The sequence below is a fragment of the Papaver somniferum genome, chromosome 1 (genome assembly GCF_003573695.1).
Source record: "Papaver somniferum cultivar HN1 chromosome 1, ASM357369v1, whole genome shotgun sequence".
Lineage (NCBI taxonomy): Eukaryota > Viridiplantae > Streptophyta > Magnoliopsida > Ranunculales > Papaveraceae > Papaver > Papaver somniferum.
This window is the reverse complement of record NC_039358.1, coordinates 144,400,326-144,417,354: the sequence shown is the minus strand read 5'-3', so window position 1 is coordinate 144,417,354 and position 17,029 is coordinate 144,400,326. Positions and strand designations below refer to the sequence as shown.

At 34.7% G+C, this 17,029-nt stretch overlaps 2 protein-coding genes across 2 annotated transcripts; one reads left to right on the top strand and one right to left on the bottom strand.

The window, feature by feature from the left end:
- Positions 1 to 12,316: 12,316 nt before the first annotated feature.
- LOC113303275 (putative pectate lyase 2) lies at positions 12,317 to 14,664 on the top strand. The gene is made up of 4 exons (XM_026552303.1): positions 12,317 to 13,121; positions 13,749 to 13,852; positions 13,943 to 14,081; positions 14,178 to 14,664. The coding sequence occupies exons 1-4, from the start codon at positions 12,411 to 12,413 to the stop codon at positions 14,394 to 14,396; spliced, it is 1,173 nt and encodes a 390-aa protein (XP_026408088.1). The 5' UTR covers positions 12,317 to 12,410; the 3' UTR covers positions 14,397 to 14,664.
- Positions 14,665 to 15,260: 596 nt separating this feature from the next.
- On the bottom strand, positions 15,261 to 16,815 carry LOC113303267 (putative pentatricopeptide repeat-containing protein At1g10330). Its single transcript, XM_026552296.1, has one exon. The coding sequence runs from the start codon at positions 16,769 to 16,771 to the stop codon at positions 15,278 to 15,280; it is 1,494 nt and encodes a 497-aa protein (XP_026408081.1). The 5' UTR covers positions 16,772 to 16,815; the 3' UTR covers positions 15,261 to 15,277.
- Between the last annotated feature and the right edge of the window lie 214 nt (positions 16,816 to 17,029).

Genomic DNA, 17,029 nt, shown 5'->3' with positions numbered 1-17,029 from the left:
TTTTTTTTATATATCAAAAACCCACCATTTCAATACTAATGATACAGAAGTAACAGAACCCACAATTAATTATATTGCGACAACATTACATAATTATCCTTGCACCTAATTACAGATTCATTCATTTTAAAATTAATAAAACATCACAGTTTTGATAAATTCAAAAGTCCAAACATATAGGGAATTAACTACCGAAAAATCAAAGGTCAATTAGAAAATTCCTAAAATAGAGCTAACTAAGAATTCCACATCCGGCTCCTTGAAGTTATTAGATTTATGCGTTATCTTGTTCATTTGTTTTCGGTGATTTTTGGTGCGTATATTTTCTTTCGTTCTTTGTTTTTAGGTATTGTCTTAAAAGGATCCGGTGATAATTTTGATTATCATGACTAAGAGTGTTAAGTGAGAATTTCTATTATCACAAAATTTGATCCGGTGATAATTTCGATTATCATGAACGACAAATCTGAGTGTTAAGTAAAAATCGTAATTATCACAAACCGAAACTGATTACTTCATGGGAAAGCTGAATTGTTCAGCTTATTTATTTTGCTACATCTTAGTCTTGATTTTGAAATTTCAGTGGAGGAAAAAGAAATTTTCACACGAAACATAATTGGAAAAATAATTTATCACCCGAAACACGGATGAAAATAAGAAATTTCACGCATTAACCGGTGAAAAAGTAATTTTTCACTTGATACACAAGTGAAATAAAAAAAAATCACTAGAATTATTCCTGCAAGATGACCTTACAGTGGGTTTATCATTTAATATAATCACCTTGGGAGATCCTAAATCAATCAATGGCACAGAAGATCATTCCCCTCAACTGTGTTGTTACCAATTTCACCGTAGCTGTGATTATTACCATCTTCACTCTTTACTTCTTTTCCTTGACATCCTCGAGCTGTCATCGTTGGTTCCCATTTGTAGGTCTTGGAAGGAAGTCCTGGTGATAAGTAGTAAGTTGTTCCTACTTTCTTTATTAGACTATTAGTACCATTATGCATCGTAAAAGTTCTAAGAGAAGGAGATGAACATATGAAGAGCGAAAAACTAGAAAGTGAATTTGAAGATGAAGATGAGTTAATTAAATCTTGAACTCTTTATAAAAAAAATAATAATAATTTTAAATCCTGAACTTGAGTGTTGCGATTATATACCCGCGACCAAAAATAACTAGACTGCATACTGCTTAACTCCAAACATAATCACAGCTGATAAACTATTTGAGAATTTCTTATGTAATTTTGTGGGAGGAGACAAAGAGAGACCTTATTGTTACAGGCGTACAATAACCGTAATGCGCAATAACAGAATAATATCCACACTAGCTAATGTAAATTAGATAAGCTTTCACGTAAGATCCTAAAACATCTCGGATATATATCATCCTATCTTATCATGATAAAAACATCTCGGATAAAAACAAACCCTAAAGTTTGCTAAATATTTGGGGAAAATAATTAAATAAGCTTTATAAATCATAATTTATAAAAGGTTAATTTAGTCGGATGTAAAATATGAAAACCTAAATTCAATCTAAAACTAATAATCTCAACCGTACATCTTGTGTTTTGGGCTACAGATATATACTATGTTATTGATGGTTTTCTAGAAGAGAGAGGAACCAAACATGGGTTGTTAGAAATTTCCACTAAGAAAAATCGTGATCAAAAGACCACAACAACTACATACTCTTTTATGGAAGAAGAAACCAAATTACCAAACTAATTATAAATATTTTACAATGTACCCATAAATTATAATTTCTAGGAATTATAGAGAGAACTAATTGTTTAAGAAAATAAATCATTTCTGAACGCGGCACTTCATCGCAGAGGAAAATAAATTTGAAGGAATTGTGCTCGCGATTTCTATCATAATTTCAAAAAAAATATTCTAGGGAAAATAAGTATCTTTTTAGCTCTCCGGCTACAAAGTCATATTTAGCTTTTGTCGATGGTCTGCCTTTGCTTTCTCGTTTAGTTCTCCTGCTTCGCTATTGTCTTGGTGACTTTATAGTTGTGGCTTACTGTGCAACTGAGTTAGTTATGTCTATAAGTATACTTAATATGGCGTTTGATACCGGATATTCATTCTGCAACTAAGTCACTTCTTTGTTGCCTGATTCTGACATCCACTGATATCCAGATTTATTTGCTCCTTTGTTGCTGCATTTTCTTGCTTCCGTGCTCCATCTTTGTCGGCGACCTTTTGTTGTCTGCATTTCCATCTTGTTTACAAGGGTTTTAAATGTGATCTTTGGGTGAGTTTTGAAAATGTGGGGTACCAAAATACACCACCAACTTTTTTTTAGGGAACCTCTATGGACTAAACTCGAATACAATTCTGAGAGTTCAACTTAATGAATCTCAATCAGGAATTATATGAAGAGCTTATATCTCTTTCTCTCACAATCAGAATGTTACAGAGACTAGTCTGTGAATTTGATTATACCGTGAGAGTACTTGGACGATTCCAAAGATCAATATCCAAGAATCAATCAAGTCGTATCCAATAATTGTGATGGACTTATCTACTTGAATTGATTTTAATGTGCAACCCGTGATATTTTAATTATAAAGATAAACGAATAATGCTGAAAAGAAATAACACAAACACCAGAAATTTTGTTAACGAGGAAACCGCAAATGCAAAAAAAACCCGGGAGCTAGTCCAGACTTGAACACCAAATTGTATTAAGTCGCTACAGACACTAGCCTACTATCAGATTTTGGATTGGAATGTAGTTGAGACCGAATTAAATTGTCACAGCAATTCAGTTACAGTCGCGCTCCTTACCTCTTGAATCCCAGCAGGACTCCGCGCAATTGATTCACTTAGTTGACGTCCTTTACAGCCTAAGAGTTGCTTCAAATTAATTGAAGACTTTAAACCAATCTGCCTTCCACAGATAAGCCTATATGTGATTTTCATTCTGATCAAAGACCAAGGTGAGGTAGGAAATCGATTTCAATGGACAAAGTCTATCAAACCTCAAAATTCGGTCTTATGACTGCCGAAGAGCATCCTAGATTATTATTCACCTCACAAGTATAAACTTGTGGAATCACAAAGTATGATATGAAGAAACTTTTTGATTTCAGTCTATCTTGTTTGTTGGACCAAGGCTCGAGAATCAAAACAAGATCAGGATACACGAACTATCAAGATAACGATAGTTGGACCTTGTTTCACGAATCCCAAGGTGAAGTCTTTTTAGTCGCTAAACCCTAGAAGGGTTTTAAGGAGAGGATGACTCTAGTTTACAACTAGGACACACAATAATAATGTCAGGTATTCAAAGATCCCAGTTGTTTGAGGTTCTCCTTATATAGACTTTAAAGATCAAGGTTGATTTAAATTTAAGCTAAGGTAGCTTTGAATCAAGCAATCAATAGTCGTCGTTATATGAAAAACTTGACTTGAGATTAACATAATAGAATATACACTCTAGTTAGGATGAACCGTAACAGAACCGTGTATAATGCTTGGTTCATAAGAGTTAGCCGAAACTAGCCAATTGAACAATAAGCTTAACCATTTTCATATAACACTTTAAGACTTTTCTTGAGTCACAAATGTGATTAATCATGTCTAGATGGGTTATTAAAGAGTTATTTAGATGTCGAGTATCTCATAGAAATAATTCTGATGCATCTGAAAATATTCGACAGGGTAAGTACGTGTATCGGGTACGTGCAATGTACCTGTTCGTGAATATTCTTGTCATAGTACGTGTACTGGGTATGTGTACCCTTAAGACAAAAACAAGTTCAGTAACTCACAGATCTTTCATGGTATGTGTACTGGGTATGCGTACCTTTTTGGTTTTGAAACCAACAGATCTTTTCCGGTTTGCATACTAGGTATGCGTACCTTCTTGGTTCACAGATCCACAGACTTTTTATGGTATGGATACCGGGTATGCGTACCGAAAAGTCACTGCCGAGCTATAGCTACGTCGTTACATGTACTGAGTACATGTATTGTGGCTCTGGACTTATAGTAGTTCTCCCAGCATACTGTGAACTCGTATGCATATTGTCATGTATCCATATTTACAGTAGATATATATCTCTCTAATAATCAATATGAAACATTCCCGAATAACATCAATGATACATATCACTGTTGCAGGCTATTTTCTAATGATAATGAATCATAATTAAGTCATAAATAATAAATTATTCTTAACCAAATTCATCAAGTATGAACAAATGTTCTTAAGCTTAGCATATTTCGAGAACGATATTCAAGATAAACTTGACTCGTAATTTCTATTATGCATGTAGGGTCTCATGTGACAATGTCTCATAGATAGAAAGGTGAAAACTTGAGAAATATGTGGTTCAGTTTTCACTTACCTTTTGTTGAAGAAGTTCTCCAGAGCTCCTGTTGATCTTCGCCTTCAAGCAGTAGAACACAGTGATATCTAATACTCAACTACACACTTTTATCCTAATCCGAGACTTGACTAAATATAAACTAGAAATCAAGATATAGTTTTGACAACTAAATTTGAAAACAAGCTTGAGATAGCAACACTTATGAGTTCCACCCAGCAATGCTCTAACAATCTCCCCCTTCGTCAATTTTAGTGACAAAACTATCGATACATATGGATTAAAACATAAAGCATCAAAACTCTACAATCCACCATGCTTGGTTTAGTTGGTTCTTCAACTCCTTGAATTCTTCGTTACTTAGAGTTGCAGTGATTTTGAATATGTTCAACCCAGTATCGTTGTTGTTGAAAATCAGTAGCGATAACAACTTTGAAAACATATATTCAATCGTCGTTATACAGAAACATAATATTATTATCTTCTCCAAAGTTCAATTGTATCACAACTTCGAAGTAATACTATGGTGATATGTTTCTCCCCCTTAGTCAATATTTACATCTTTTGCATTATAGGTAAAACTTATAGATGTTGATTCAATCACCCTTATATAATGATCCGTAAACCATATGTATGTAGTGCGAAACTACTAATTAATTCTCCCCCTTTTTTCAATAAAAATTGGCAAAGGTATGAAAATTATGGGATCGTAATGAAATCAAACAAAAGATACTTCAAGACTTAAAGGAAAACTGAAACAACACATAAAAACTTAGTTAATATGTGTTTCCTTATATCAACTTTATTTTTGATGATATCACAGAGTATAAAATACTCAGCGCTTATCTAGGAGATTTAAGATACAAGCATCCCCTGTAAATTCCACATCTACTCTCCCTACAAAGATATAGCGATTAAGCACAAGTTCATTTAAGAACTCTCCCCTATTTGATGTCATTCATGAGTGACCTACTTTCAAGAAAAAGAAGAATTTTGTTGGACATTAACAAATCACATGAATTTGTATCCTAAACATCGACATAAATTAATCTCAACGCCAGTTACGAAAAAGGAGACAATTTTAATCGATACTCAACATAAGAATATCTTACGGAGTAGATAGTGCAGTAATTTCACAAAAGTGTGATCATGAATAGATCAATACTGCGAAAAATTCTCACAAAGCTTGTTCTATTTTTAGTTCATAAAACTTAATAGATTTACATATATGAGATGTCAGTTCAATTCGCAAAAAGTAAAGGACACATATCTCATAAGACTTTGCAATACATTAAACCAATAATGATTAAATATTGTAAGTTCATCTTCCAAAAACTCTAGAATTTAAATAATTAAATCTAAAAACATGCAAGATGAAAATCGTTGGAGATAGCTTGTGTACTCATAATATTTTATATACCAAATCCTAGTTATCCTTCTTGAACACAAGAATAAATTCTCACAAGAAGTTTCCTAGTACATTGGTATTGAGACCTTTGAATTTGTCATCAACTGTATCCACGAGCTCTTCAGAGAAAATATCCTCATTGAGAACATCACGAACATGTGATTTCATGAGAACAAGGTCAGCAGAAACCTTTTTCAACTCAGTTCGTAACATGTCTAGACCTTTTAGTGTTTCCACAAGTTACAGCTTTGCTTCCTCAAATTGTCTAAGAAAATCATAAACAACATTAGGAGAGATCATCTCTTCACGCTTAACATCTTGATGATCATAGGCGAAATAACAATTCACACCAGGAAGATCTTTAGATGATTCAACCACTTCGTCATCAACCAAAGTTCTCTTCTTTCCTCCTGTTTCAATACCACGGCAAATAGCTTCTTCCATGCTTTCAAGGATTCATGACATAGAAGACATGTTGAGTGTGTAAACACGTAATACATTACATTTTAATTTACAATTTAGTCCTCTATTTTGTTCAAATTTGATGGGTTTTGTTTAGTTTTGCAGATTTTAATGAATAAAGCTTAATGGACCGAAATACAGGATTTTATCGGAAAATTGCTCACCCAGCCATCTCAAGAAACAAATGTTCGTGGTTCATAAATTCTAGATGTCGAAGCTTCAAGTAGTCAACATTTAAGTCACCCGATAACAACACCAAGAAAGTGGAAGGCTTTGGATTTAATAGGCCCAACTGTGTTGGGTGTGAAGTATAAGTGACAACAGCCTAATGGATAGCAACGGCTAATAAGTTTATAAGGTTTGAACTAAAATTGGAAAGATTGCTATTTTTGGAGGGAGATGACAAGCTGGATACTACGTGCAAGCAAGGATTGGTCGTGCCATGGAGTATTTATACATAGCACGTGTTGGTTGGCTACTAATGGAATTATATTCCCAAAACATTTCCTAGTTTGTTCGAATCATGATGTCAAACACGTTCTCATGCATGGAAAACATTTTGGTGGTTAGATTTGAAAGCAAAAGTGCACGTGAAAGGGGTCCATGAATTGTGCACAACCTAGATAATTTGAGGAAGGAAATGTATTGGCGTGGATTAGTGGAGCATGTCTACAACACTGGTTAGGAATGAGTTGTCATCTAGCTAGAGAGGATATTTAACAATTAATTTTGGAAATGAAGATGAGAAGAGATTTCAAAGATTAATGCATATATATTTTATTCAAAGAAAAACAATGGAGGCGTCGGCATATAAAAAGGGAACTGGTATTCTCGGTTGGGATCATCTTGGTTTTGGGGTCCAGAGAGGAAGGCTATAGACGACCAAGTGCGAGACATTTTTGTCATTCTTTGGTGTATAACCGAGGTGCTGGCCAGAGATAAATTTGAAGCAACCATTTGTGTTCTAAATATTTTGTAAGTGAGCTTAATTGACTAATGCAATGGTTTATTTTCCTTCATTCTCTAATTTTGCCATGAGTAGCTAAGTCCCTTTTCTAAGATTACGGAGGAAACCGTGTTATGTATGCTATAATATTTTGAATTATTTTATATTGTAACAATTCTCCATAGCCCTTATATTCTTGCATAAAAAACGATAATAATTAATCTTTATATGTCCTCGTGCTTCATTCTTGATTTATATGTCTATTTTAGAGACCAGCACTTGAGTAAAGAAAATTATTAGTCATTTGAGAATTTTTATTGATTTAAAACATTTATCTTCCGAGGCGTACTTGTATCCTAAATCGTCTTGAGACCTTAGGGAGAATTTATAGAAAAATGTTAAATATTTTAGTATGCATAATTGGTGGAATCTTGACATCCTAGACTCCTTTAATTGAATACAAGAATCATTTTTAGCAATTTTTGTCTAGTAATCTTTTCTTAATTAGTCTTAAAATTGAATCCTTAAAAAAGAGTCAGAGAATAGAACTTTCTACTTACTACTGTAAAAACTGCATCAAGACATGTTTGGTTGCGGAAGTTCGTAAATAAGAATTTCTCAACACAAGTTAGGGTATATAAACAGGTTTGTAAGAGGTATTCTCTGGGATGAGGGTCGGTTCGTGACCTTACCTAGAAAATAGGTTTTTTATGGAAACCTTAAGGGGTAGGTTACTTCCTAGGGTACACAAACCGATGTCCCCAATTATTTTAAAACAATGACTTTTTCAGAGAAAAAAAGAAATCGTTAGAGAGCACAAAATATTTTTCAGTACTGAAATTTTCAACCTTTTTCTATGATATAGATATTCCTTCTTGATTATAAAATATTTTTTAGCTCAATAAACAAATGATTTTAGAGCACAAGAGTATTAATATTCATGAAGGTAAAATCCTTGAATGCTTGTATTTTCTGGAGCCTGGCTCAACAGGAAATTTTAGCAATCTTGTCAGATAGGAATGATCATAGAAATACGTAAAGATTCCAATATGAAAAAGATTATATCTCATCACAGAACGCCAACGGTTACATCAGAACGGCTAGAACCCCTCATCATCTAACGGTTAAAAATTCTAAACCTTATAAATACTCTTCATTTCAATTCCAAGTTCCCACATTCTACACTTCTATACCTCACTCACTCAAAAATCATATTCAAGAATGCTTCCCAGATTTCGTGGTCCTAGATTCACTAGAAGAGGATTTAACTATTTATATTCAAGAATGCTTCCCAGATTTTGTGGTCCTAGATTCACTAGAAGAGGATTTAACTATTTGTAGAGCCCATGTTTTTCAAACAAAGGATCATATCAACGAAGATGAAGTCGCGTCGAAGATAACGTTTTGGGAGAATTTTTTAGAAAGTTCGTCGCAGAAACATGGAACCAGTTTAACCGTGAGGATGCATGATTGTCGTATCGTTTTATTGTAATTAGTCAGAAGGTATCGGAATTCCTAGGTCTACTAGTGCACAATTACAAAAATAAACTGAACGGTGTATCTATAGATGAAGTGGAACTGAGAAAACTAGAGGAGTGGGAAGTATCTCATGGCTGACCTTTCGCCTTCCAAGCTTGTTTCAACATTCTTATAGAGATCAACAGATTCAACCCCTTCGACATCTTAGGAATTCTAGAAAGCAGTTATTAAATGATGATGTTAATTGACGGCTATGTAGTAGTTTCTTTAATCTAATATATTTTCTTTAATCTGATCTAGTTGATTTAATCCAATATAATATCTTTTTATTATAAGAAAGGTTTAAATTAATTATGATAATTAAGGTGCAAATGGGAAGAAATTTTTATTGATTAGATAAACATAACACAACATATATAACACCAAACTAAAACATTTAACAAAATAAAACGATGGTGATTCAATTCGTTCCTACACGCTTTAATCAGTCCACTCTACTAAAAAACACCTTGGACATTTCCAAAAGTGCTTTCTGTATGTGCATTCTTCTGTGGGACTGTAGAAATACATAAAAGTCGTGCAACTGGGATTTGGAAATCCACTGATTCTCTGTGGACAACGTTTCCGTCGCCACAGTGCTCGCAGTGTAATAACTTGTTCTTCAATTTGGCTTTAAGTTTGAAGTTTCTGCACAACGTTGCAAACTTTTCTTCTTCTTCTTCTTCTTCTTCTTTAATCTTTATAGCGTCATCTAGCATATGTGGTTCCTCTAGACAATTAGGATCTTGACATTGCAAATACTTAAGCTTTTCTGGTTATGATTTGATCATCATTCTGATGCGTGAACAGCCTTCCCGTGGACTCAGGATCCTGTGTTCATCTATATACATTCGCGTCGAAACTATAATCCTGGATTCATCATGCTTTATTCGCAATATAAAAAATTCTTTAAGGATGATGAAATGAATGATGATTCTGAAGATGATGAAGAATGAGAAGAAGTAGTAGTAGAAGAAAAAGAAGAGGATGACGACAATGATGATGATGATGATTTTGTTACTAAACAGATTGGTATTGTTTTCTTAGATCTTGATATGAAAGGGAAAAAGTTTTTCGTTTTATACTAGAAACTGTATTGATTGATGAACCACTTTAAATTCTACATTCTTTAAATGGTTTGCTTTTAATGCCATGCTTCGATTTAGACTGAAGTGCACCATTCTGGTTGTGATTCGATTACCATTCTATATTTATGACGAGAAATATGTCTAGTGACTATTTATGGGAATGAGTGTTGCAAAGGTTTGTAGCGTTGTGAAATGAATATATAAGAAACAGAAAGTGCCTAGAACTAAGATTTTCATTCATCAATAATAATGTCAGATATTATACAAAAGTTTTATGGATACTATACCGTAGTAATTCTGGATTGTCCAACGAAGAACTGGTAAGTATATCTTAATACATTTGTTCTCATTGAGCTACTGCAACATAGTTTAATCAAAATCATATTTGGCGTAACTTGTTGTTTACCTGTTTTTCAGAAAAATACGGCTTAGACAAAGTTTATTGAAGAAAACGGAAGAAAGTTTAAGGATTTTGAATGCTATGAACTCTATAAGGTTCATGTCGCTAGAGTTGATATAGTTTGATGTTATTGTTGTCGTTATGAATTCAATTACCATATATGTAATGTTAACAAGTATCACTTAATATAAAACAGAAGTCTAATTTAAGGTCTAAATATTTACATTAATTAATATTACTGCCACTTCTTTTACGAGATATAAACTTAAACAATAATAAGAACTAAACTAACAACTTCAATAAAAATCAAGTACAATCTTTGGCCTCCTGTTTATCTTCATTTGGCGTATCTTCCATTCAACGCGCTCGTGAACTGTTACCCTGTTGTTTTTGAATTTTTTGTTGTTAACTTTCAAAATCGGAGTTTTTCTTTTCCTTTTAGCGGAACATTTTCTTGGATTAACTCTAAAACTTGCACTTCCCTTTTATTATTTTCAATCTTTTTAAAACTTCCACATATCTTAAAAACAGCGGCTTCAAGTTTTGCATCGCAAAAAAGTGTTATAGCCTTTTCAGACATTTCTCTTGACAAATATTAAACACTGAACTAAATTTTTTAAATAGATTAGTAGAGAAAATTCAAGAGAAGTGTTTTGGTGTTATGGAGTGTTAGAAGATAGTGGTAATTTATAGTGGTAAAAATATGACCGTTTTTTACTTTTGAAAAAGTAGTCGTTGGCAGTTGGACTTCGCCCGCCATCGGGTTGTATTCGTCTGCACGGTTTTATGTAACCCGCCAGCGGATTTGCAGCACCCACGCGTATCACGATGATCTGCCCAGTACTTGCACCATAGTGAAAATTACAGTTTGCCCATCCACCTAGCTCATTAAATTTTTAAGTTTAGCAATTCCCATAGGAATTGCCCTAACTAGCTAAGAATTGACAACCACGTAAAAAACCGAAATCCAATCACAATTATTGTGTGATACTTACAGCGTGTTAGTTTTTCAGCTGGTTTGGTGTCTGGATCTGACTCGGCTCTGACACGACACTAGTTAGATGTCGTACCATTAGTTTTTTAGTTTGAATCATATATGATTCACGACCTGACTCAGACCAAATCTCTGATTCAGATCCATTTGAATCAGGGTATAAAATGTTCATTACTCATGGGACAAAGCCATTGACTCGCATATTTTTTGAATCAGTAGAATCAGATCTGACTCGAAAAAAATTGAGTTAGATCCAGATGAGTCAGGCGATTTCAATCAGATCCAGGGGAAAAAATGATACTCCCTCTGTTCCTTTTTAATAGGCTGGTTTTGATTTTTGAGAAAATTAAGGAAATTAAGAGAACTAATCATTGAAAGTGGTCCTCATGACACTTGTGAATAAAAGAAGTGAAATGAAATGGTCCCCATGATATTTATCATCAAAAGAAATATAATGAAATGGTTCACATGACACTTGTCATCAAAAGAAGTTAAGAGAAAGTGATCCCAGAAAACTAAAGTAACATTTGATTTTCCCAATTAGGAAACCAGCCTATTTTTTTGAAACATTTATTTTAGGAAACCAGCATATTAAAAAAAAACGGAGGGAGTATTACTCGTAACTCGGCACATATTTGAATTATTGTGATTAAGAGGCTAATTAGAATCACAATCTCCAACGACCATTACTTCAACAAATTCCATTTTAGTAGTTGAGACTTTAAACATCAAGTTAGGGTCAAATGACTCAAATCCCATCATATACAACCATAACGATTTCCCAATAGCTAAACTTTCTTATGGTGAGAAGACCTCCATGCAGATTTTAGGCACGTATTATGGTAGATGGATGGCTTTTTGGCATTGGATGATTGCATTGTCTAGATTCTAGATTATGTTGCAAAGAAAACAGATTATCACTTAGGAGCAATTTCATTTGTACCTGTGGATTGGAAATTGCAAAGAAACCCATATTTATGAGTATCTGTTCAAACAAATCTAGCTAGACCATGCAAAGATTAAATTCAAGTTGATATTAAAATTTCAGTACCCACGATCACCCTAAATGTCAAAGATCTTCTCATAAAGAACTTAAAGATTGTGAAAACTGCAATTTTCATTTGAATTTATCTATTGATCATGTACTTGCTGGAGTGTGAACTACTCACTCTATTTGCATTATTATTATTACCTCTTTATTTCTACTTTTTTCAATAACAAACATTTCTCACTATCCTAATTATGGAAAATCCATTCCCTCTTTTACTTCTTTCAATTCTTACGGTTTTGGCTAAACAAGCATTTGCTTCTTCTTTGGAAGAAGCTTCAACCATTGTATCAAGCTACGGACAACCTAAAATCAAACTGAACAAAATAGACTATTGTTGGAGAGCCAAACTACTACCAATATGGTCAGCAAATCGTCGTGCCTTAGCTGAATGTGCTGTAGGGTTCGGTAAGGATGCTGTTGGAGGTACACATGGTGCAACATACATTGTAATAGACTCGTCAGATGATCCGATCCATCCGAAACCCGGTACACTTCGATATGGCGCAGTTCAAAAGGAACCCCTGTGGATAATGTTTAACAAGGATATGGTTATAATACTGAAAACTGAACTAATGATAAACAGTTTTAGAACTATAGATGGAAGAGGAGTTAACGTGGAAATTGCTTATGGACCTTGTATTGTTATGCACGATGTAAACAACATAATAATACATGGGATTCGTATTCATGATTGTGTGCCAGGAAAACAAGAAATTGTTCTTAGCTCACCGGGGCATATAGTCCATCGATTACGAGATGGTGATGGAGTTGATATATTTAACTCCTCACATATTTGGATTGATCATTGTTATCTTGCAAGATGTACGGATGGTCTTATTGATCTCATCCATGGATCCACTGCCATTACTATTTCAAACAACTACTTCACTCAGCATGACAAGGTAAGTATAGGCCTTTCCCCTCTTCATACAACAACTTGTAGCTTGCTTACATGATATTAATTTACAAAGGGGAGGATTTTTCCAAAATTCTAAGAATGAGGTAAAGGGTTAAAAATTAGCATTGGAAAGAAACACCGATTAATATCCCTATGGTTCGGAACTAGTGAAATATCTTTATCATATAAATGGTGAACTCATGGTTTTGAACTAGTGGTGTAGTAGCAGTAAGAATTCAGTTTTTTTACTAAAACCAAATTACTCTGGAAAATCTGGCTAAATTTTGCACGAGTGAAAAGTAAGTCCAACAGATTTCTCAAATAGGTGATACAGTATTGTGAAATAGGAATGCAGGTCAGTAGTTTATGCGGATGCCATACTTCCTCTGTATTGACAAAACTCGAATCTTTAGAAGGTAACCAAAAAAGTAAAAAAAAAAAAATCCAATGCTGATATGATTTCGCTACAGTAAACAAGAAAGAGTTTTCATGGGGAGACTCATATAACCCCACTGAATCAATGTGGTCGATTTGTAGGTGATGCTGCTTGCATACAACTACTATTTCAACTTTCAAGGATGCCAAGGATACAGATGTTAACACAACTTATCCTGTGGATACGCTTTTGTAGGTGATGTTACTAGGCCACAACGATCATTTCAAGGGTGACAAGGTTATGAAAGTTACATTAGTCTTCAACCACTTCGGCCCTGGTTTAGTGCAGAGGATGCCAAGGTGATGAGGCTTTCTTTTAACCAAATAGTTGACAGCTAGCTGGTATTCCACAACCCCTGAAACTAAATTGGAATGATGTATTCGTTGCAGAGTAAGAAGGGGGTATGCTCATGTTGCGAATAATAGGTACGATGAGTGGTTGATGTACCCCATTGGTGGGAGTGCAAATCCTACAATCTTTAGCGAAGGGAACTACTTTACTGCATCCAACAATTCCGGCATCAAAGAGGTAAAATTTAAAGAATGAAACCTGTAAAACTTCACATTATTTCTCCACTAATTTACTGCTTCGAATTTTATGTGTCAACTGTTACTCTTATGACAGGTAACGAAGAGAGAGAGTGATAGTGGGTGGAAACAGTGGAAATGGAGGTCATATAACGATGAATTCGAAAATGGAGCTTTTTTTGTTGAATCCAGTTGGGGAAATTGTGCTCCTAACTACACTCAATCTCAAACATTCAAGGTTTATAAAGGATCAATGGTGCCTACTCTAACATCATATGCCGGTCCTCTGAGATGTACAGCTGGATACCGATGTTAAATACTATTAAAAATGATTTTGAGGTCCACCTTTCTAATTTTCTATGGAATTTCTCTTCCTTGTTAAGTAAGGATACCAAAATGTGTGAAATTATGAACACTAACTTTTCTTTTATAAGAACCATAATGTTGTTTGGTTAGCAAACATAATTAATAGGTACTGAAATTCACTAGAAAGAAATTGTACTGCCTATTCTGAAACCAAATAAATCAGTAACTTTCTTTTAATTTTGTTGGAAAAGAAAGATTCAAAAGAGGTACCTGGTTGTGATATGCACAAACACATCTCCAAGACTCTGGCACCAATCTGCCATCATGATTAGCTCATTTCCTATTACACATACACATCTGACATCAGTAGTAAAGTAGGACTAGGCTTTCCCAAGCCTTCCAAACCGTAACCATCATTGATTCTTCTCCGCAACTATGGGGACATCAGCTTTATCAATCTCCAGGGAATCACATACAGGTGGACCTAAATCCCATCATGAAACAATACTATCAAACTGAGTGAAATAATTTTCAGTAAAATCAGGTTACCGCCGAAGATAGAGAAACCAGCCTAAGGCAGCAAACCTTTCTTTCCACAGTTGCTGATGAAAACATAAGTTATATTTTACATTCCATCTAATATAGCAGCTTAGGTTCCCCAATCAGCGAAAATGTAGGTGAGCACCAAAAAAGTGGTTACATATTTTAATATAATATGTAGACAATCAAAATTTGGTTTTTTCCACACCTCCTCTCCAGATCAGTAAACAATCAAAAGTCACTTTTTTGCCATTTCGACCAAAAACAGACTTGTTTAGGCTTGTATTAATTGTTAATTTTCGATAATCTTTCATCAGTTTGCTCAACACTGGTCTAATTGGCAATCATTTTTCAATAAAAACGTTCGACACAACTTTGGGCAGGAGTTTTCCTTATCCTCCCATCTACCATGGCTTTTCTTATCTTAGAAGCATGGTCCCATTTACCTGCTTCTGCATAAATGTTTGATAGCACGACGTATCTCCCACTATGTTGTGGTTGCAACGTAAGCAACCTTCTCCCCACCGAATCTGCCAAATCGACATTCGCATGAACCCTACAGGCACCCAAAAGAGCCCCTAAAACAGTTGCATCGGGCTGAAAAGGCATACTTTTTACAAACTCCTCTGCTTCTGCCAATAAACCTGCTCTTCCCAAAAGATCAACTACACACCCATAGTGTTCCATCCTTGGAATAACCCTAAAATCAGGCAACATAGCCTGATACCATTTTAATCCCAATTCCACGAGCCCGGCTCGAGCGCAAGCTGTAAGAAGAGCAACAAATGTTATCTCATTTGGGTGAAATCCTTCTACTCTCATCTTCTCAAACATACTTAAAGTCTCTTTCTCTCTACCATTACAAGCCAAGGAAGACATTAGTGCATTCCAAGTGCACACTTTTTTATCTGACATTCCATTGAAAACTTCAAAAGCACTGTCCATGCAACCTGTTTTACCATACATAGAAATCAAAGCTGTTCCTAGAAAAGCAGTCAACTCGATCCCATTCTTAACAATGTAACCATGGATCTGCTTTCCTTGATAAAGACATCCACCTCCATCCAAATTCGAACATGAGCAAAGAACAGAAACAAATGTAGCTTCACCAGGACTCACATCACAATCAATCACATCTTCATGCGCCAGCATCTTCTTAAAAAACCACATTGCCTCATTAAAACACTCACATTTTCCAAATCCGTTAATGACACTTGTCCAAGAAAACACGTCACGTTCAGACATCTTTTCAAAGAGTAAAACAGCAGATTCCATTTCACCATTTTTTCCGTAAGCATCAAGCATTGCATTTGTTGTAACCATGCACGGTTCGGGTATTTCTTCGAACACCTTTTGTGCCTCTTGAAGATGTCCAAATTGCGCATAGAAACTGACAAATGAAGCATGAACAAATGGATCAAACAATAACCCACGTTTGATAGCTTGGTTATGAATAGGTCTACCTAAGAATGAAGCAAAAGTGGGTGAAGAGGAAATAGCTTTGATTACAGAAGGAAAAGTGTGATTATTTGGTGGCGCTTGATGAGAAAGCATAGAAGTAAAAAGAAGTAAGGATTTATAAGGATTACCAAAATTAAGATGCGCTCTTATTAAGGTGTTGTAGAGAAGTGTTTTTATCCATTTTGAAGGTTGGGACGAGGGTTTTAAAAACAAGTGACAGCTTGTGATTAGAAGCGAATGAATTTGATTGATTTGTCTTTTTTGCTTGAAGTGCTTTTGGAGAAGATTAAGTAGAAACTCATGTGAATATAACATATATACCAGACTGTAATTAAACAACTCAAATACTTCTGTGAAACAGCAAAAAAGCCGTAAGAATATCATTCATCACAGAAGTGCTAATTCATGACTGCTAACAAGTTCTTCTGTTGTTGCTAACAAGTTTTTCTCTTGCTAATTATTAGCATATGTAATGAGAGTCTGTGAGTCATGTATGAGTTGTGTGAGGTGAGCATGTGATATGCACGTGAGAAGTCTATGAGCGAATAGAGTGTCGAGAGAAGAATGTTCTTTTTATACTCAAGTCCGTCCTGTATTGAATCCATCTTTCTTATTATTCAATTGAATACAAACCGTATTGCA